Below are 21,733 nucleotides of genomic sequence, written 5' to 3'. Positions count from 1 at the left end.
TGCTGAAGGCAAGGCCATGGAGGGGAAATAGTAAACATGGTCCTTAGTCAAGGCCTTAAAAAGACCACAAAGGCTTTATTATTACCGCAGAATTCACATACAAATGAACTTTGAAAGACAGACATTACTCCCCCCCCAAAAAAAAAAATATTTTAAGTTTTAGAATGTTTTTGTTTATTTGACTATTTTTGGGAAATTATAGACTTGTGTTATGTATGCTAAGAGCACAAGTTTTCAATTTTTTAAAAAATGTTGCCGAAAAAAATACACCAGGGGGCAGAGATAACACATTTAACAGCATACAACCCTATCCCAGGAAGAAGTCACACCCGGAAGTGGGTTCTGCTATGGTCCTGTAAAGCGGGAAAAGCGGTTCGATAAACGGGATGGTAAGTTTTTTTTAATTTATTTTTAATTACAACCTTATCAATGTTTAAGATGTCATTTATTCAACTCACTCCGCAGGAGATATAGGAAATAACAAAGTGATAGTTTCGTGGCGTGTCAACGAAATGTAGCTAATTTTAGGAAAGTTTGCGTCGAAAACGTAATCACAAATTGGCGTTATTACGTATTTTGGTGCTCGTCTTTCGTAGGTAAGTATGAAAACCATAAAGGAACATGAATTGGTTATAATATGGCGCTGTGATCTACTTATCATTATTACAAGGGCGTAAAAAAAATCTGAAAATGCATGAACGTCAGTGTTGTAAACAAGGTTTAATACGGCATGACCATTTCATACCAAATAGTATCAACCTGACTAGATAAATAAATAGTGCTTAAATTTATAAATGAATGCTATTTTTCCTCTCCCTATTGTGTTTGTGTAGAGCTGTGTTTGCAAACCATTATCGAGCCAAGTATTGTATTTTACATTGGAAACATCTCACTTCACACTATCAAACACAAATGTCACAAAAAGTAAGTAATGATGATTTCGTCTCAAATTACTCACAAATGTAGATAGTGCTAAATCTGGAGCCAGTTTAGTTGGAACCAAAGCTGATATGCACACAGGAATTGAAGAAGTAATAGTGATTAATAATATATATGAAAATTATCATTTTAGTACCCATTAAGTGAAATCGGATAATTTACCACTACGGCCTAGTGGTTAAGAATCACGGAAATTGAAGAAATAATAATGATTATATGGATGAAAATGATGATTTTAGGACCGATGAAGTGCAATTTAATTACCACTTTGGCATAGTGGTTGGGAATCACTGGATTAGTTCACTTTCACTTATTGCACGATAAATAGATAGTGCTTAAAACTCTCTGTGCTTAAATGTCTCTGTGAATGCTAAGTGTGTCTCCATTTACCACTGAATTTATATTTTCCATGATGTCATGCATTTATGGAAATTGCGGCGGCCACCAGGCTGGATGAATGCGCATTGTTTTGTTCAGATGTTTATTGAATGTCACAAGATATATTTAATGGCCATGGTTAATAAAAAAAAAAGTGAATTACTGTGCATTGTTTGGCTGCAACAATACATTCGCGAGGTACAAAATCTCATTTTACTGTTTACCAGCTCCAAGAAGACTGAACATCAGTCAAGGAAAAGACGTTGCTTGTGGCTTCCACGAATCAGAAGAGCTGATTTCACTCCGGCCGGATACCTAGTCCATACGTCCGTGTTTGTTCTTTGTTGAAGGTAAGCTTTAATTAACGCTTAGCAACGCTGGGCATGGCAATATGACCTAAAATTAATATCATAGTATAAATTTAATCCCTTCGCAGTAACGGTATATATCGCGGTACAAGCTTCAGTGTAAAAATGATCATGGAAGCATTTATGAATGAGTTGTCGTTTTTATTAATATAACCATTGGTGTCGTGTTGCGTTAGTGCGTTATCAGCTGTTCAAACAGATTTGATAAGATTGATCTGAAGAGCTTTAACCGCAAACCAAACAAACATAAAGCTCTTCAAAACTTTGAATCGCAGCAATTAAGGTTAACAAGAGGAACCTACTGAGAACTACTGTGTTTACTTTCGAAACTTTATATATGGTTAGAACAGTTTTGCTGAGTAATAAATTCCATGTAATACTGTTATGTAATTTAATTACAACATTTATGTAATTGCAATCTATTACATTACTGGGAGAAAATAAGTAAGTAAATTACAATACCTTTTGTAAATTTCCATGATTACAATTGTCGTTACATTTGAAAAATAACAGCAAAAGCAGATTTTTATCCCCCCCCACATCACCTTCTAAAGCAGACGCTTGTGATTGGCTCCCTCTGGTCATTCTGCCATACTCGCAAACGTGACACATTTCTATGGTTTTAATCCACTTTTTCAAAGGAAAGATCCAAGGATCCTGCAGATGCATTCAGTCAAAACTAAGAAAAGTAATCAAAATGTAACCAATTGTAATTAGTTATATTACTTTGAGAAAGTAATTGAAATAGTTACACTATTATTAGACTTTCAACAGGGGAACTTGTAATTGTAACCAACTACATTTCCAATCTTTCCAAAACTGGGTAAGATAAATAACTTCCTGATTTTGTTTTGCAGTGTATTATATATCATATTCAGTTTGATTTTTATATTAATAGTTCAGGGTGTACCCTGCCTCTCGCCCAAAGATAGCTGGGATAGCCTCCAGCACGCCCGTGACCCTAGTGAGGATAATCTGTACGGAAAATGGATGGACACCGAGAGATTCAGGATTTTGTGTTAGCCACTAGCTATCTAGCTGTAGCTCGTACTTTGGTGGCTGGTACAGCACAAGCGAGCATTCCCATATTGCTTTCTGAGCAGCTGGTAAAGCAGGGAGTAATGTACATGGACACACTGTTCTTTTAACCAGCTCTGAGCTGGTTTAAAAAAAAAAAAACGGTGCTGCCTGGAAGCTCCGTAACCAGATGTGCAATCATGCATGAGCCATTTTTATACTGAAACAGATATGATGACATAATCAAAAAGCTTTATCGCGATTGGTCGGTTAAGTTCAAATCAGTTTCTTCGTCCAAATGTATACCTTCCACCGATTATACCGCGCACCCGTACGATGAGCTGACAAGACAATGTAGTAGGCAGAAATTAATCCAAACACAAATTCACCTTTGTGGCTGACAGAGTAGGCGTCCTTCTGCACCGAAGCATTACGGCTATTGATTTTTAACAAAACAGGCCTACTCTAATGCATCTAACCTCTTTGCACTCGTTTTTGACAACAACAACAAAAACTAAGACTTTCAGTTTTGAAGCGACAGTGCCACAGGGCTACTGTAGAGTCAAGAAGAGGTGGACTTATGAAACTTCTCAAACAGTAGAAGTGCCCAAGAGAGTTAATAGAGTTGCTTTCAATGTCTTTTTAACACTTAAGATTGGTTATTAATTTGTAAAAATAACAGACTACGTGGGGACTGACCATTACTATCAATTTGTGGGGAAAAAAACATGACATTGACCATATTTGGACATGCAGGGTTTCTGCCAGACAGTGACAATATACTGTATAAATATGATAATTTTAGGACCAAATAAGTTAAATCGGATAATAATTGCAATCAGTACAATAAGGGTTTGGAATCACTGGACTAGTTAACTTCTTATGAGATAAATATTGTTTAAACATAAAAAGTATCCAATATACACTCAAACTCAACTCAATTTACTCACAAGTGTACATACTCAGTGTGAAATCTGGGTCCTGTTCTGTTGAACACAAAGTTGATATACTGGCAGGAATTGATGAAATACACACACGGAGATTTTCTTCAGCAGCACAGAGTCTCTCTCCTTTTTTACTTTTGATGGCAGTCATACTTGAAAAGCCCAACTCGCATAGATCGGTTGTGGAAAATGGGAGTAGGGCTGAGATTGCTCTGTTTGCCAAAATGGGGAACTGTTTGGCAGCAGTCAGCCAAAAAGTGTCCAAAGGTAGATCAGCAAAGTTCAGCTTTAAACCCCGATTTTGCCTCAGTTCAGTGATTTCCTCCTGCTCCTGCAAAGTCATGTCCTTTCTGACTACAGTCGCGCTATATGGATTTCTAACCCAGTCCAAGGTGTCTGTGTCTAGTGAGGGGCAATAAAATGCCAACTTCTGCTCAAGAGTTTGCAAATGTTTACCTATTGTCTCACACAGTGCGGCACTGTCGACAATTTGCCATTTCTGAGTGTGTGGAAACATGTCGAGGTTGCCGCATTGCACGTGCTGCCGCCAGAGCTGCACCTTTGCGCGAAATCCATTTATTTTATCTGTACTTGTGAGCAGATTTTCATTTCGTCCTTGCATCCGTGCGTTCAGGTCATTCAAATGTTGAAATATATCTGCCAGGTACGCCAGTTTGGCACACCATTTTTCGCTTGAAAACAACTTGGCATCATTGTGCCTCTCATTTGTCAGAGAGGCTCTTAGTTCCTCTCTCAGGTCATACACACAAGCTAAAACTTTACCACGGGACAACCACCGGAGCTCTGTATGGATCAACAAAACTTCATGATCCACTCCCATTTCCTCACACAATGATGCAAACATCCAACTTTTTACAGGTCTCATCTTTGCAAAATTGATCATGCGCACAATGTCATCCAACACAGAAGCTAGGTCTGCTGGTAATGTCTTGGAGATTAGTGTCTCACGGTGCAGTAAAAAATGCGTCACAATGACTTCCGGCTGTCGCTCTTTCACTCTGTTTACAAATCCCTGGTTGCGCCCAAACGTAGCATCCGCTCCATCGGTGCTGACACTAATGCAGTTTTCCCACTTAAGTCTTCCTTGTTCAAGGTACTCCGACGCAGCTCGAAAAATTTCCTCACCTGTTCTTCTTCCTGGCAAGTCCTTGCAAAATAGGAAGTTTTCTTTGATGCCGTCTCCGTCCACAAAGCGCACATTTGCAAAAAGCTGTGAACATCCACTCATATCGGTAGCTTCGTCAAGTTGCAAGGCAAATTTCCCACTCATGCGCAGCTTTTCCAAAACTGTCCTTTCAATGTCCGCAGACATGTTATCGATCCGTCTGGCGATCGTACTGGCTGAGAGAGGAACTTGGGTGATTTCTTTAAGCGCTCCTGGGCCGAGTATCTCATTAACGATGATTTTACAGGCAGGTAGTATTATTGTCTCTGCTATGGTGTGTGGCTGTTTGGATTTGGCTATGAGTTCAGCAACTTGGTAGTTAGCTTTTAGAACTCTCTCATTCCCCACAGTGTTTTTTCTCAATAAAGCAGACAGCTTCCCAGTCTGTTCACGCAGTTGAGCAAAATATTCTCGGTCTTTGTTTTGAAGTGACGGGTGTTTTGTTTGGAGATGACGTTTAAGTTTGCTTGGAACCATGGCACTGTTAGACAGCTTTTCCCCACACACCAAGCATAATGGAGTCAGCTCGGTTGGGTCCCCGGTAAAGATGAATCCAAAGGAAAGATAACTTTCGTTGTATCGTCTTGAGCAAACTTTTTTTGCTTTCTTCGGACCACGACTTTTACTAGGACCTTCACCTGGGTCCGAATTTGCACCAGGACCGAGTCCGGATTTCGTTCTTTTCAAATATGTATCCATCGCTATCACAGCTGTCTCACTAAAAGTGTGCTGTGACTTATTCTGCTTTTTGAATGTCAACAACTGGATACACGGGTTACTTATTACATACCTGCTGTATAGTGGACAACCATGAATTTTTTCTGACTCACTGCGTCGCTGGCATAGAGATACAAATAATTTTTGGTTGTTTTTGGTTTAGTTTACAGCTAAGTAAACGTGGTTGGGAATCACTGGTCCGTAGCATAATACCATCTGTGCTTCTTAATTTGGCTCTTTGTGTTTCCTAAGATGGCGTCCGAAGGGCAAGATGTCACCCAGTGCAGCATCTCGCCAGTTCTCTTCATGACTGTGGAAGGAGAGCCCCTTGCCTTTTATCTGCGTCCGGGCCCTATCAAGAGCAAGCTGCAGCCTCTCATCAAAGCTGGGGGAGGCATTATGTGCAATGTCCAGAAGCCTGGAGCAATTTTGCTGATCGACCCTGAAGAAAAAGGCACTGTTAGGGAGAACACAGCTCACTGGTAAGTGTACAGTGAATATAAAAAGTCTACACACCCCTATTCCAATGCCAGGTTTTTGTGATTAACAAAAATGAAACCAAGATAAATAATTAGAAAACCTTTTTTCCAGTATTAATTTGAAACCAAAACTCATCTTTTTGAAAGAGAAGTCAAAATATTCTACTGAGATAATGTGGTTGCACAAGTGTCCACACCCTCTTATAACTAAGGATGTGACTGTGTTCATAATTAGCCAGTCACATTCAAACTCATGTTAAATGGGAGTCGACACACACCCGTTACCATTTAAAGTCCCTCTGAGTTAACCTAAATAAAATTCTGATGTTCTAAGAGGCGTTTCCTAATATTTTTGGAGTGACATCTTACAGCACAAGCCATGGTCTGCAAAAAGCTTCCACAGCATTGGAGGGATTTCATTGTTCAAAGGTATCAGTCAAGAGAAGGGTACAAAACAATTTCCAAAGCATTAAATGTACCATGGAACACAGTGAATATAGTCATCTTCAAGTGGAGAAAATATAGCACAACAGTGACATTACCAAGAACTGGGTGTCAAACCTAGTATTTGAACCGCGGTGTGTAATTTTTTGATATCACTGTATGTATTTAAAAAAAGACAGTATCACTGAGCCAAGAATAAAACAAAATGGCTAATATTAATGTTGTATTTGGTATTTTTACTTGTTTCAAACTCCAGCAGACTTGCGCTTCAGGTGCATTGATTAAAAAAACAAATAATCTGTAAACTATTTATTTTTAAGGGTTATGTTGTAAGATGGCGGCACGGTGGGTTACTGGTTAGAGCGTCTGCCTCACAGTTCTGAGGACCGGGGTTCAATCCCCGGCCCCGCCTGTGTGGAGTTTGCATGTTCTCCCCGTGCCTGCGTGGGTTTTCTCCGGGCACTCCGGTTTCCTCCCACATCCCAGAAACATGCATGGTAAGTTAATTGACAACTCTAAATTGCCCGTAGGTGTGAAAGTGAGTGTGAATGGTTGTTTGTTTGTATGTGCCCTGCGATTGGCTGGCAACCAGTTCAGGGTGTACCCCTCCTCCTGCCCGATGATAGCTGGGAAAGGCTCCAGCACGCCCGCGACAATAGTGAGGAGAAGCGGCTCAGAAAATGGATGGATGGATGTTGTAAGATGAGTTAGAAATTATATTTTAGTGTTTGGGGATCATAGTTAGTGGTACATTTAGGGTGTACACTATTAATACAGGCAGTTAAAAACAATTTGGGAGGGACACACACACGCTGCATCGACTGTGAATTTTTGCTATTTGCGGCAGGTCATGGTCCCTAACCTCCAAGAATAGCGAAGGTTCACTATAATGCAGGGGTATCAAACATACGCTCGGCTCAGAATCGGCCCATCAGGAGGTCTTCTCTGGCCCACGAGGATAGTTCTGCCTGTCAGGCAGGTTTTAGTTCATTTATACATACAGACTTATTTTGAAACTCATGCATCTATTTTGACACAAGCACCGCATAACCGGAGGTGTTCATGTTACACTGAGAGAAAAAAGATCAATTAACCTAGCATGCATGATTTGGGAATGTGGGAGGACACCGGAGTAGCTGGTGAAAACCCACACACGCAGAGGGAGAACATGCAAACTCCACACAGGGAGGCCAGATTTGAAACCTGGACCTAAGGACTGTGAGGTAGATGTACTAACCAGTCATCCACTGTGACACCCTTTTGTGAATATCTATGTCCTTAATGACATAGCTAGTACATTTATTTTGTCTTTTTTCACTATGTCAAACTGGGACTATGAGGTTGCATCTTCTATTCACAGAAGGCTAAAAGATTCCATATTTCAGGAGCGAAGTAAGCCTACTACATATGAAATGTTGTGCCACATTTGCACTGTGAAAAACACATTTCTGTGAAACTGAATACCACCTGTACAAATATTTTAAAAGACTGAATATTGCAAATTATCAGGCAACAGCTTCATTTCAAAAGAAGTTGGTTTGGTGGTTTCATGCACTGCCATAACTTGTGTATTTTTATGTTTTCATTTACAAGGCAGGGGGATAATTGCACTTTCATTCTGAAAAGTTCCCACGGTAGTTTGTATGGTGCGATGAGTTGGTTGAGATAGTCAAAAGTTACAGACGGATGAGGAAATTTCTAAATTTAAAATTATTTCTAAATCATAACTTGTTTTATATATGGTACATACAGTAAATAGATCCACCGCGATCTGTAAATTGCCCATGTACCGTAATTTCTCGTTTATAATGCGACCCATGTGTAATGCGCACTCCCAAAGTTGACCTCAAAATTCTGGAAAACCCTTCTACCTATGTATAATGCATTTTTACAATGCATGATTTTGCTTCTACCCATATGATCACAACATGAAGTATTATCTGTATTTTGTTCGTTTTTTCTAAGAATTATTCTGAAGTTAAGCACTTTATTTGAGCACAAAATACTTTATTTGTATTTACTTGCTCTTATTTTAAATTCACAGCCCTACTTTTATTTAGTAAATGAGAAAACACACAGTTGTGCTCATATGTTTGATTACCGTGGCAGAATTTGTAAGATGTGTGCAATTCTTTTAAGAAAACATGAAGGACCAGACAAAATACGTTTAATTTTATTTTAATGGGATTCAACTAAAACTGTCAAGCATTTAAGAAAAGCATTATCGTTAACCAAAAGATACCATAAAGAAATTAATGATGGTTGTTGTTCAGTCATCAGTCGTATTTAAAAAAATAAATAAATAAAATAAAACAACAATATTGCACAAATTCTACCTGGGTATGTAAACTTGTGAGCACAATTGTACATATATGCAGTCATATGTAGCCCTGTCATATTGGAATGAAAGTGTAGGCTACACCTTTTTCATAACTTCTAGGTGGCATATGAGAATGAAAGTGTACAACTTTGTCATAACCTCTAGGGGGCGGTGGCATAGTGGAATGAACGTGTAGAGCTTTTTCATAACCTCTAGATGGCGGCATACATTTATAAAATGTGAAAGTCTTTCATTTTCTCCTATACCTATGTATAATGCGCACTATTGACTTGACAATTTTTGGGGGGGCAAAATGCGCATTATACACGAGAAATTATGGTAAATGATAACACTGATTCATCATACTTTTGAAATCACACTAATTTTTGTTATGTCATTTCAGATTGCTCATATGATTTGAAACAATATTTCCAACAAGATAATGAATAATAATTGTGAATATTTTCCAAATGTACTTGTAATTATTTGTACAACAAATGGGGAAGAAAATGGAATTGTCATTATTTATAGCTTATTTGACCACAGATACACTGATCCGGCTCACTTGAGGTCAAATTGGGGTGAATGTGGCCCACGAACTAAAATGAATTTCACGCAAATCAAATGTTATTTATTTATATAAAACTTTTCATGTATGAAAAACACAACCCAGTGCTTCACACTGTACAGTACACTGTTTAAAGTAACAATTTAGCATCGCTGACTGTAATACAATAAGTTAACCATTGTACAATGTGCAACATAAAGGGGTCCTCAGTTTATGATGCAGTTCCGTTGCTATGGTGGCCACGTAACCCTAAATTGTAATGAAGAGCTGACAATGGCACAATATCAATGACAAAACTGAAGGCGCTGTTTTAGAAACTGCAACCACAATGTGTTGCAAAGGCCACCTGTCTGCAAGACTAGCAAGGGGCCCCGAGGGACAGCTGATAATGGTCCATGTCAACGACACAACTGGAACCCTGCAGATCATGCAACATGTTGGGATTCTGGAATCACCCCATTGGGGCTCCCTCCCCTAAGTTTGTTATTATCAGCAGTCTTTGTTTATGTCGATTATTCAATAAATGATATCCGTGGTTATCTGTTGTCCTGGATTTGTTTTAGGGGGTGGGGGTCTAGAAAACGCCCCTGCCTGCAGTTGTCTACCACTAGTGACTAATGCAGTAGTAAAGTTCTAATTACAGTAAATATATGTATGGAAAAACAGTAAGTATGGCGCTGACATAGGATCCGTTATTACTTAGTTGAGCAAACTATTTAAGAGTCAGCCATTAGTCATGTCGAAACGTCGTATGTGGAGGGAGTGGAAGTGAACTGGGGATATATTTCTGAGGTGCATGTATTTGTATTTTTTTAATTTAGGTACGTGTCTATCCAGTACATCCACGATTGTGTGGAGAAAGATGAACAGCTGAACCTAGAGGACTACAGAATGAAAGGTGGAACGGTCCCGATGCGTTCTCCAAAATCTGGTGATGGTGACGTGATGTCTCACGCTAATTCAGGAGGTATACTCCAAATGCTACCCACTTACTTGGAGGAGAGATAATTGAAACGCATGCTAACTAACACGCGCTAATTGTGCAAACGCCGATCGACACAACATGGCGCATCTCGCAATTAAATCCGTTTGCTTTCCATCAGGCAGGCAAGCGTACAGCCCTGACGAAGACGCCGCCATTCTGAATTACGTCAGCCGGCAAAAGTCCGAAATTAAGGGCAACCGTCTCTGGCAGCGGATGGAAAAGGAGCGCGTGACCACTCACAGTTGGCAGTCAATGAAAGCCCATTACAAAAGTCACCTGGCTCAGAAACAGTCAGAAGACGTCGAGGAGGCGGAAGCAGTCGGAGAAGACGCCAAGGTCATTGAAACACAGTCCTCTTTTCTATTAACAATAGAGGGCGACAAATGACTACATTCATCGACTTGGCTGTGTAACGCTTGACAATAGACATATACAGATATATACGGACGGTAGATATGACGCCCCTTTTGGGTTCCGTGCCGACGACGACGCTAAGCTAGGGAGGTCAAAGACGGCAGCGCATTCCATGTGCGTGGACGGCAAGAAAATCGAAAGAACAAGAATGCCTGCACATTGTGCTGCATTCGGTTGCGTCCAACGCCGTACAACTAGGACAAGGCAAATGGGAGTAACCTTTCACGTGTTTAAAAAAAACCAAAACGTCTTTGTTTCAAATACGTATTGTTAGCATCTGCTTCAGTGTTGACAAAAAAGTAAACCTCATGAAAATCGGTTGCGAAATGACGAAAATACAACTTAATTGTAATCGCCATGCATTGCCTTCGATGTGAACGTCGACCTCTCCAACATGGCCACCACGTAGGCACGTCGGTTATCCGGGCTGCTACAGCGCGCTGGCGTATCTAGTGTTCATATATATGGTGATGAATGTTATCCATCTGCTTGCAGAACAATGACAAAGATGAAGTGACCGACAGTCCATCCTGTGAAGAAGATGCTGCTCTTCCTCAAGCAGACTGTGAGCCAGGAGACCCTCCGCAAACTAACTCTGCTGATGAGCTAACACAGGTATGAATGACCTCGCATTCACAGCTGTAACGTGTTGCCACAGTTACCATGAAGAAGACATGACTGATTACTTGATTTTAAACGTAACTATATTAGCTACATTCAGCAGATGCCGACAACACTGCATCAACATAAAAATAATAACTGGTTTTGCCAATAATGTATTGGAAGTGAATTTTTAACAGTAATTTAAAAAAATAAAGCTTTTATTAAAAATATAAAATAAAGACAATCTTTTTTCTATTCCTCACTGGGATAAATAGATGAGATGAGAATGAAAGATAAATTATTTATTGTAAATATAATTTTTGTAGCAATTAAGTACACAAATATATACAGTAAATGAACAGGTCATTTAAATAGACACATTGCCTCATCTTGTGATCAGTTATCATTTTTTTAACTCTCTGATCGGCCCCAAAAATCCTGATTGTGTAAAGCCTATTGAAAGTTGGTCTAAACTTATGACATCTACCGTCAGCGAAGGACGTCCTGTTTATTGACATGCCACGTTACTCTACTGCAACTAGTAGCGATTGTCTGCAGTTGCTTACGATGAAGTAAAATCTTTCTTCAGCAAAGCTAATGTGCGTCCCTTATACAATGCGGTAAGGCACGATGATATTAAAAAAGCAACTTGAATCTGATTAGTGTTTACTGATTAAAAATCGTAAAGCGTTAAATTGCACGTTACCTTAAAAGCTCATCATTTTAGAGTAACGTGTTACCGTCATCACTGGCTATAAGAGATGGCGCAATACCCCCTTGCCTTAGTCTTTTTGACCACCAGAAGCTTTTTTGGGGGGAATATGATAAACGGGCTAAAACAATACTATCGAGGCAAAGTGATGCAAATGTGCAAACTCATACTGAGCTAGATTGACTCCTGAATGTCTCGTGAGATTGTCAAATTAACTGATCAATTTGAAAAAGTTTCTATCGGCATAAAGTCCAACAACACAGATAAGCAATGCTTACTTTTAGCTTTACTACTCTTAGTACATACTAAAATGTCTACTGAGTCTGCCAGGTGTCAATTTATCTAATATAGAGGAAGAACTCCTCCAATTAAAGTACATGTTTTTGTGTGATAATTCTGCACATCTCCCCTTCATGATCTTGCCATTTTGTCCTGTTCTTTAGGGTGTGCTCAAATGAGTTCTTTAGAACTGCGCTGGACTTGGTGTGCCATCACGTCATTAGACAATGCTTCATTGCCTTAACTTTGTCTTTGTCATAAATAACTGTTAAGAGCAGCGATTGAATTAGTTAAATGCTAGTCCATTGCGTGCATATGTGCCTATATGTGGAGAAGTGTGCCTTTTTTATTTTGCTCTGTGGATTATGTCCAGTTGTTGTTTATTTCTATTGTTCAAGGTGGCGATTATCACGAATAACTGGCGAGAGGAGGATTAATTGTATGATGGTAAATTGTGTGACCCTGTGCAAATCAAGCGTACTGTTATTTTTTTATTTTGGGAATTATTTCTAGCCATTCTGTTCATTTCTATTGCAAAAGGTGGCAGTTATCTCGACTAAAACACATTGACAAGTTTACATTATGCAAGTGTTTCAGAAGAGGGGAGGTGTATAAGTCTTGAGCAGGCATTAAAACATTTGCACTAGCCAAACTTGTCAAACTGTCAAGTAAACTTAAATACGATTTAAATGAAGGAAAGCTTTAAAGGGATTCTTTATAGATAGCCTTGATGTATATTGATTTCCATACACTAGAAGTGACGAAGAGTCTTCATGAATACAGACTGTATGTACTGTATGTCTACAGATTGACTTGCTCTTGGCAGCTGAAAAAGGACCACTGGGTGATGTCCAAGCTCAAACATCTGTCCCTCCCCAGCCAGAGGAGAAGATCTTGAACCTGCCCGGGGACGAAATCCAACAAGCGACAACTGCTGAAGCAGAAATGTGCGTCTGCTCAAAGTCAGAGGAGAGCACAGAACCAGACCAGCTGCAAGCAAAGACATCGCCTCAGAATGAACAAACATCGGAGAGCACAGATCCCACCTCGTCAGACCCCCAAAGCGATGGTTCGACGACTAACAATATAGTGCAGCCCGTGCGTGTGCCTCGCCACTCATTGCACAGCTCTGTGCATAGACGGTTAGAGGATTCTGAGGAAGAACCATACACCAAAAAGCTCCGTTCATCGTCATCAGCAGCAGCAGCTTCTGTCAGGCAACTGCCGTCCTCCCCTCCCACCCCAAGGAGAACCAGGTCAGCCTTGTCCTTTCTTCAAGAAGAAACCAGAGAGGAGGAGCCGCCTTCTAAGAGAGCAAAAGGAGAGAGCTCATCCGCAACAGCAGAAGAAGCACCAGAAGAAGCAACAGCAGCAATAGAAGAAGAAGCAGCAGTAGCAGGAGGAGACAAAGAAGCAGCAGAAGAAGAAACAGCAGAAGCAGCAGCAGCAGAAGTAGAAGCAGAGAGTCAACAAGAGGATGTCGAGCAACCTCCTGCCACACCACAAGCAGGTCCATCTCATGTCAACCAGCCAAGTAGGACTTCCTAAACTACACTTCTTATTAAAAGTTAGAGATGAAATCAGGTGAAATTTCAGGATGAACCTAAAATGCACTATAAGCTTTAAAGGTGGTTAATTTCACCTTCATTTAACTTTTGAATGCACATGTCCAAGTGTTCAGTGTTTCAATACTTTTTGCACAACTTGCTGTTCTCTAACAAAGAGCTGAACAGCAACATTCTCAATAGGTGTTCAATCCACTAAAGGATCAAATACATTTCCTAGTTAAATTAGAATTTGGATTGAAACAGTTCTCTTAATCATGCCATTCACATTTTGACATCATGAGACCAAGACAACGCCGAACATTGATTGAATTGATCAACAGTTCCTTGGCATTGCTTGGCTACAAACAGGATATTTTCTGAGGAAAGTGGCCACCGACCTCAAAATGTCAGCTGTTTGCAACAGAGATACAGAGACTGGAAGAGTCAGAGAAATGCATAGAAGTGAACATTTTAGAAAAATTATTGGTCCATTCATGGATAAAACCCCTGCTGTGAATTGTTCTGTTCAACTCCTTGTTAGAGAACACAAAGTTGTGCAAAAAGTACCAAGATGTTGAACAGTTGGACATGTGCATTTAAAAGTTTGGGGAAGGTCAAATTAAGTGTATCTGCTGTAAAGGTTATAATGCATTTTAGGTTCATCCTGAAGTTATACATGAAAGGTGAATATCCCTAACTTTTTTATGAGTAGTGTATTACAAATCTTTAAACTAGATTAAATGCAAATTCCTTCCTTTTATTTTTTTCATCTTGCTGTTTTCAGGTGAGTCCAAACCAAGGCAGACAAAAAGGAAGAAGAAGAGGAAGCTGGGAATTATTGAGAGAGCCACAAAAGAGTTTTTGAGCACCTCCAGTAGCAGCTCCAGTGACAGTAGCAGTGACAGTGACAGTGACAGTGACAGTGACAGTCAAAGTGAGGTAGACAGATAGATGTACTTTATATACTTTTGGGGGACGTTAAACAGCACTTTCATAACGCTAACCGCCAAGTTTAGTGCAGTTGAACCCAAGATTAACGTTTTGTGTTTACATTAAACAAGAGGTTTTCAAATGTTGACTTGTTAGTTTGTCAAGTCCTTTTTAGTAGTCAGTAAATATGTCTGGTGCCATAAACATAAATAGATGTACTTCATTCACCATTTGGAGATATTAAATGGCACTTTATAATACAACCCCAACCAAGTTAAGTACAGTTTACCCCAAGATGCACTTGTCTTTGTTTACATTAGACAATTTGTTTATAAATGTTGACTTGTTAGGTTGTCAAGTCCTTGTTAATTTGCAGTAAATATGTCCAGTGCAATAAACATAGCTGTAAAAGGAACAATGTTTCGTCTTCAATGTGATCCGGGCTCAGCTGCACTGGGATGGTCCACTTGTGGCAAGAAGAATCACAAGTCCTTTCTCCGTCCCTCAGTCCCGTGTGGAAGTTTTCCGAACCCCGTCCGAAACAGCGGTGCCGGAATCACTGGCCTCCGCGGAAGTTTGTCCAGCTCAGCCCGGCACGCCCTCCCCTGAAGGAGAACCCGCCGTATGGAAGACCCCGCCACAGCGCCGTCTTTCTCCGGAACCAAGCAGCACTGTGAGGGTGGCATCCAAAGCTCAAATGGATGATGAGTCTTCTGAAGAAGACTCGGTCCCACCAGAGCGAGTTCAGCTTGAGGAGGACAAACAGCGAATCAGAGAGCTGATGAAGCAGACAAACCAGGTGCACTGTTTCAATTATTCATCACATGCTTGAAATTGTAGATTTATTTAATTGCAGATAGCCAAGTGTAGACAGCTACACCAGTTTCCCAACCAGGGTGCGGTGGCACCTTCGTGTGCCATGAGATATCATCGGGGGTGCCATGGGAAATTATCCAGTTTCACCTAAAAACAATTATTTATTTATTTTTTTACAAATATATCTTCATCTATCTTTGCCAGTGACATGTAGTGACTGGCAGAACAGTTATTGTAATTTCTCGTGTATAATGCAAATTTTTTTTTCCCCCCAAAAAAATTGTCAAACGTCAATAGTGCCCATTATACATGGGTATAAGGGAAAATTAAAAAGACTTTCCCATTTTATAAATGTATGCCGCCATTCTAGAAGTTATGAAAAAGCTGTACACTTTCATTACAATATGCCACCGCCCCCTAGAGGTTATGAAAAAGCTATACACTTTCATTCTAATATACCACCGCCACCTAGTGGTTATAAAACAGGTGTAGCCTACACTTTAATCCCAATATTACAGGGGTACATATGACTTCATATATGTAGAATTTTGCTCATTAAGTTTACATAGTCGGGCAGAAATTGTAAAAAAAATTTTTTTTTTAATACGACTGATGACTAAACAACAACCATCATTAATTTATTTATGGTTATATTTTGATTAATTTGTTTTCTGAAATGCTTGACAGTTTAATTTGAATTCCATGAAAATAAAATTAAATGTGTTTCTTCTGGTCCTTCATGTTTTCTTTAAAAAACTGTACACATCTTACAAATTCTGCCTGGGTAATCAAACATCTGAGCATAGCTGTGTGTCTAAAATGCTTCCTCCCACATTCCAGAAACATGCATGTTAGGTTTATTAAATACTCCCAATTATCCATAGGTTTGAATGTAAGCAGAATGCTTGTTTGTCTATATGTGCCCTGTGATTGGCTGTTCACCAGTGTACCCCGCCTCTCGCCCAAAGTTAACCTGAGGGAGGCTCCAACTCGCACAGGATAAGCTCTATAGAAGAAGAAGAAGAATCAAATTTTATTGTCATGAACATGCATGCATGCTCACAAAATTTGTTCTCTGCATTTGACCCATCACAGTGAACACATACACATTTTAGGGGGCAGAAGTTATGAAAATGCATTTGAACAAATAAATGCTTTCTATTAAGAACCATCAAATGCCTCTTGGCCACTATTTGAGCAAATATCGGAGTTTACCGTTACTTGTTAATAACAAAGAAAATGTACAGCCATAATCCATTTTGTCTTAAAAAAAAAAAAATCTAATCCTGTAGTTACTCCACTTCTGTTATAAAGTTGAATTTGGGTTGTTTATATCTTAACACAATCTAATGTATTAATACTAATTAATTAATGTAGTAACAGTGTAATACTTTTATGTTTGTTTTTGTATGATGATCTTGAAAAACTGTTCGAAAAGTGTTTGATTTTTTTAGTTGCTGATTTTTTTTTTTTTTTAAATATACCTGCTAGGACTTGAAGTCTGTCACTAAAGCCTTGCTGAAGGCCAGCGGCGACGCCTCGGCTGCCTCGCGCTTGCTTTCGGATCCCGCGTCCTTCTGCGTACCGCTTTGGAACCGCAGAGACGACAGCTTCCTATTGTCGGCCGACCCTGCTGCTTTCCGGCAGCTACAGGGGAAGTACGGTGAGGAGGGTGTTGCCAAGCGGATGGTGTTCCTCAATGTGGAGCGGTGAAAATGTAGAACATGCCCGCCTGTTTTTTATTTTTTATTTTATTTTTTTAAAAGGCATTCCTGATATGTAGTTAGGTGATTTTAGATCTGTTTAATACTCTATTCTATTTGGGTATTTTACCCTGAATTTACCTCTGACTGTTTTTAAAGTTGTTCCAATTAAGCTGCAGAATAAATCAATAAATACCCTTTATCAAAAAATAACTTTGGTTTACTCTCTCTTTTGTCTAGCTGAGGGCAGCATAGCGATTTAGTGGTTATCACCTGCCTCACAGGTGAGAGGTTCTGGGTTTGAACCTCAAAGCTAATCTCGTGAGACTGCCGCTCAGTGAGCATGAAGTTTTGTTTTGTTGTATGTACCTCTTCCCCACCTGCACCTAAAAAAAAAAAAAATAGGCCAGTTATTACCATGTTTTGTCATGCAAACCTGTTGAAACACCATACATAATGCATTATGGGTATTTTTAAAAACGTTTGAAAAAAATATTTTACTCAAATCTGAGGTGTGCATACACCACAGGTTGTGAATACCTTAAAAGTGGTACGAGATGACTATTGCTGAGCAAACAGGTGAGTAGCTTTACTTATTTTACTTTTATTGTACAGCAGTTACTAGTACTATCAGTTACTTCTCTTTACTTGTAATACATTTAGGGATATCAAAATGTTCATTAAAACAGCTGTACAGTTAAAGCATTTTAAGTAATTAATTTACTCAATGAATATTTCCTGTGACGAAGCCATTTTGATGTCTTTCAGTATTCACACAAGACATGAGACAAAGAATTCTCCCCTCACTGTTTATTTCATCTTAACAATACATTGATTACATTCATTATTTTTGTCCCACCCCCACATGAATATGTTATTACTTATTTTAAGAATAATAAAAAAAAAAAATGCAAAAAAAAAAAAAGGATGAAAACTAATTAAAGGAACACCATGATGCTCGCTCTCATGGCCAAGGCACCTTTTACCACCTCCTGCATCACAGGTCATGAAAAGGAGATACTAATTAAAAACAAGCTGATGAGCACACAACATCCATTTTAAAAAAGTCTAGTATAAAACACATTTTTAGTATGAAATATTCACATACTTGCACATTGTTAAGCACACATCCCTGCTTTTGAACATTTAAACAGCAACACAGTTGCACAACTTTGTGAAACTCCATAAATCAATTGCCTTGTTACAAAGCAGGCTGGTTTTTAATTAAACATAAAAAAATTTAAATGCTGCAGATGTATTACTGTACTCGTATATGATGTAGAGTAAACGGATGTACTGTGAGTGATGCTCACTCGTCTCAACATAATCCATGGTAGTTATATCCATTAGTTTTACATTCTTGTCAAAGTATGACAAAAGTAAACGAATATAATAAAAAACATGTAAATCTATGACTAGCATCGGTGCCATTTGGATGAAAACAGCACAAGTTTCTCAAAATATGCTTTAAAAAAAAAATTCCTTTCTGCCCAATAAAAACATGCTGGAAAAAAAGTATGTCATTAACATTCTGCTTAATTGGAAGTTATTTCAGTTCATACATTAGAATACAAAAAGGCCATGGAAACGTCACATCTGCCCTACATGCGTCATATCATCTTTGACGCTAAACTTAGCGGCGTTAGCACTGATAAACAAAGTGGAACACCACAAAAGTTGTACAATTTGTAATTCAATTACACGCCTAAAGAGTCGAAAACAAACGCTGAAAAGATTAGTAGTTTTGCTTTACTTCAGCTTTATTAAACAGTGGTTAACTTATTTTTATACTTGAATAACAGCTTGAGTTTTGAGATGAGAACAATGAGGAAGTCAACCAGTCAGGGAACACATTGTGTTCCACTTTGGAGAGTCCACTGTATTACTGGCAGCTAAAAGGCCTCTGGGGTATGCAATGTACCGAACGCACAAATCATGATGTTGCAATGCATGAAAACAAAAATATACACAAAACAACTTAAGAAGAAAGAATGTGAAGGGGATTTTGGGAGGGACCTCAAAGTATGTCCTTTGGTTTTTGCTTTAGAGGTTCAAGGGCTTCGTTTAGTTTTGATCGTATTCTGAATTTGTGACATGGAGGTTTCCATCCTTTTGGAATCATGTATCTGTGTGCTGCACAAGGCTAGAGAAGGGCTTTTTACATCAGGTTGCAAATAATGTGCTTCCTGTTTGCTTGTGGATATAAGGCAGATACTCTTGAATATGGAAAAAAAATGTTAATGTTATTATTTTAATGTTTCAAATGCTACTGAAAGTCACGTGCAGAGAAAATCATATGCGCTGTAGAAAAAACACCTGCTTTGGTTAGAAGGCTAATCGTATTGGTTCTAGGAGAGAAAGAAGGAAGCTCGTCTATATGCAAGGCCAGCTCCATTGCATAGAACTTCAGTTTTGCACTGATGCTTTTAAAAAAAAAAAAAAAAAAAAAAAAAAGGCTGTGCTCTTTTTCCTCTTCAACAAGAAAACATCCTGGCAACAACCCCCTTCGACATCAAAATATACCCGCTTTCAAATCAAAAACCAGGATCGGACAATCTTAAACATGTCTGTCAACAGTGGCATCTGCTCAATCTGTTTGGCCTCCGATGCAAGTGGACTGTAACGTCTATTATTAGTTATTAGTCTTATTTATTATCAAAGATATGTGTCTCGAGCCAAGTCCTGACTCTTTAACTCCCAAATCCAAGCGGAGTATCAAGTTGTTGTTATTGTTTGGTTAAGTCAGCAAAACATTGACTGGAGTTGATTTGAGTCTACAAATTTCAAAAACATTTTTCAGACAACAGTCCTGAAATAATGTTTCAAGGTTACAAACGGCGCCCAACTCGTTTAGCCGATTTCCGCCTTCTCGGGCAATCAGACTTGTTGCCAAAACACTTCCGTACTACAAATCTCACTCCCTGTTTTAAGATACAAAATGGTAGCGGTTGCTAAGTCCCGTTTTGACGGTAAAATCGCGGCATTAGCAATGGAAAAACAGTTACCTTTACAGTCGAACGTCCCAAAAGTCATACAATTTGGAGTGCGACGTGAGGTGTCAACAAATCTTATGAGTTTAGCTCAGTGACAATCTAAAGGATTGATTCCACAAATGACGCATACAAATTCCAGTTTACCTACAAAAATGCCACGAGGTAACAGAAGACATCCTCCTGTTTCCTCTCAGTTTGTGTCAGTCTGGCCTTTTCCAAGAGTGAGTAGTTTTACTTTTTTATTTTTTTTTACTTTTGTTATCTATTCATCCATGCATGTTTCCTTATTGGAGTTGCAGATTGGGGTTGAGCTGTCGCCTATCCGAGCTGAGCTCTATGAATTCTTAACTCTACAGAGTCTACACAGGAGGTCCTGAACTGAAATTCAAACCAAGGACCTCAGGCAGACGTGCTCACCACTGGTTCACCATGCTGTCCCATCTAAAGGATTAACGCCACAAAAACATTACTTTCCTTTTGCCTCTCCCTTACGTCACCGTCAGGCCTCTTCAAAGGGTGCGTAGTTTTATTTCATTCTATTTATGTTTGCTTTTCTTATTCAATGCAAAAGGATGCCAGTATGGTCGGTATTTGGTGTAATCCTGGTAAAATGACAAACTAACAAACAGCGACCTCCCAGTGCAGGTCATTTGAAAGCTATTCCATAGAGCGCAGACCTCCAAAACTATCTGTAGCCGAGTAAATATCCAGAATGGAAAAGAGAAGCCCTTTCTCTTAGTGACAAGCCTCACCATCGACTAAACAAAATAGTTATAAAAGCACCAACATTGTGATCCTCAGTGAGCATTTTTTTCCTTTTTTAGGTTACTGTCACACACACCAGCGTCTCCGGGCGGTCATCAACTAACAGGGACTTCGGGGTCCGCGTCCTTGTCCGAGATCTCGCCCTGGATCTCGTCGGTGTTCCCTGAGTCGCTGCTGGCAGCGGAGCTGAACGACGGCGAGCTCCTGCCGCCTTTGATCATGCGCCGGCACGTCTCCATCTGCACATCCAGGCCTCTCTTCATGCTGCACATCTCCATGTACTCGTGCAGGTGTCTGTTCATGTCGCTCTTAGCTGTGGCCAGCTCCATCTAAAACCAAGAAGGAAAGAAACATCAAGTTGATGAATAGAATTTGTTGGTCTTTTTTTGGTAAAAACTTTAATAGAAAAAAAGTAATGATAATACTTTATTCATATAGTAGTGTTCCCCGCAAATTCATAATTCGCTACTCACATACACCATTATTTTATAATTTTTTTTTTTTTTAACGTATCCAACCTTTCGCTAAAAAACTCACCACCAGCCCTGTCTCATTTAAAAGAGCCACCATCCGGCTTAGCCACCATCTTGTGGCATCTTGGTGCAAAGGAACTATGTTGAAGTAAG

The 21,733-nt window shown here is 39.4% G+C and overlaps 3 protein-coding genes across 7 annotated transcripts in view; 1 reads left to right on the top strand and 2 right to left on the bottom strand.

Moving 5' to 3' along the window:
• The first annotated feature begins 322 nt into the window (after nt 1-322).
• On the top strand, nt 323-17,535 carry terf2ip (telomeric repeat binding factor 2, interacting protein). Of its 2 annotated transcripts, XM_061688669.1 has the most exons (10): nt 323-389; nt 1,545-1,667; nt 5,802-6,031; nt 10,182-10,327; nt 10,464-10,681; nt 11,255-11,374; nt 13,161-13,887; nt 14,685-14,839; nt 15,339-15,629; nt 17,138-17,535. In XM_061688669.1, the coding sequence occupies exons 3-10, from the start codon at nt 5,802-5,804 to the stop codon at nt 17,357-17,359; spliced, it is 2,109 nt and encodes a 702-aa protein (XP_061544653.1). In that variant the 5' UTR covers nt 323-389; nt 1,545-1,667; the 3' UTR covers nt 17,360-17,535. The 2 variants fall into 2 exon arrangements, with proteins under 2 accessions (XP_061544653.1, XP_061544652.1); XM_061688668.1 differs by lacking the exon at nt 1,545-1,667 and having other exon boundaries at nt 353-389.
• LOC133409100 (zinc finger BED domain-containing protein 5-like) lies at nt 2,896-10,725 on the bottom strand. The gene is made up of 2 exons (XM_061688671.1): nt 10,622-10,725; nt 2,896-5,991 (listed from the first exon to the last, which is right to left on the bottom strand). Exon 2 carries the CDS (start codon nt 5,529-5,531, stop codon nt 3,645-3,647), a length of 1,887 nt encoding a protein of 628 aa, XP_061544655.1. The 5' UTR covers nt 5,532-5,991; nt 10,622-10,725; the 3' UTR covers nt 2,896-3,644.
• A 629-nt stretch (nt 17,536-18,164) lies between the features above and the next one.
• The window catches only part of iffo2b (intermediate filament family orphan 2b), a 29,321-nt gene continuing 25,752 nt past the window's right edge, over nt 18,165-21,733 (bottom strand). For 3 of the 4 annotated variants that reach the window (XM_061687977.1, XM_061687979.1, XM_061687978.1), the window contains exon 8: nt 18,165-21,436. In XM_061687977.1, the coding sequence (XP_061543961.1) occupies nt 21,203-21,436 (234 nt within the window). In that variant the 3' untranslated portion in view covers nt 18,165-21,202. The remainder of the gene's footprint in view (nt 21,437-21,733) is intronic. The other variant, XM_061687980.1, reaches the window with a different exon arrangement.

The sequence above is a fragment of the Phycodurus eques genome, chromosome 10, assembly GCF_024500275.1.
Source record: "Phycodurus eques isolate BA_2022a chromosome 10, UOR_Pequ_1.1, whole genome shotgun sequence".
NCBI lineage: Eukaryota > Metazoa > Chordata > Actinopteri > Syngnathiformes > Syngnathidae > Phycodurus > Phycodurus eques.
The sequence above is the reverse complement of the archived record's forward strand: the minus strand, read 5'-3'. Positions and strand labels throughout refer to the sequence as shown.

Bases quoted from the DNA above. Each gene is read 5' to 3' on its own strand.
- terf2ip (XM_061688668.1), top strand. The intron at 10,328-10,463 runs GTATACTCCAAA...GCTTTCCATCAG, and splicing joins GTCTCACGCTAATTCAGGAG to GCAGGCAAGCGTACAGCCCT. The intron at 11,375-13,160 runs GTATGAATGACC...GTATGTCTACAG, and splicing joins CTGCTGATGAGCTAACACAG to ATTGACTTGCTCTTGGCAGC.
- LOC133409100 (XM_061688671.1), bottom strand. From the start codon at position 5,531: ATGGATACATATTTGAAAAGAACGAAATCCGGACTCGGTCCTGGTGCA.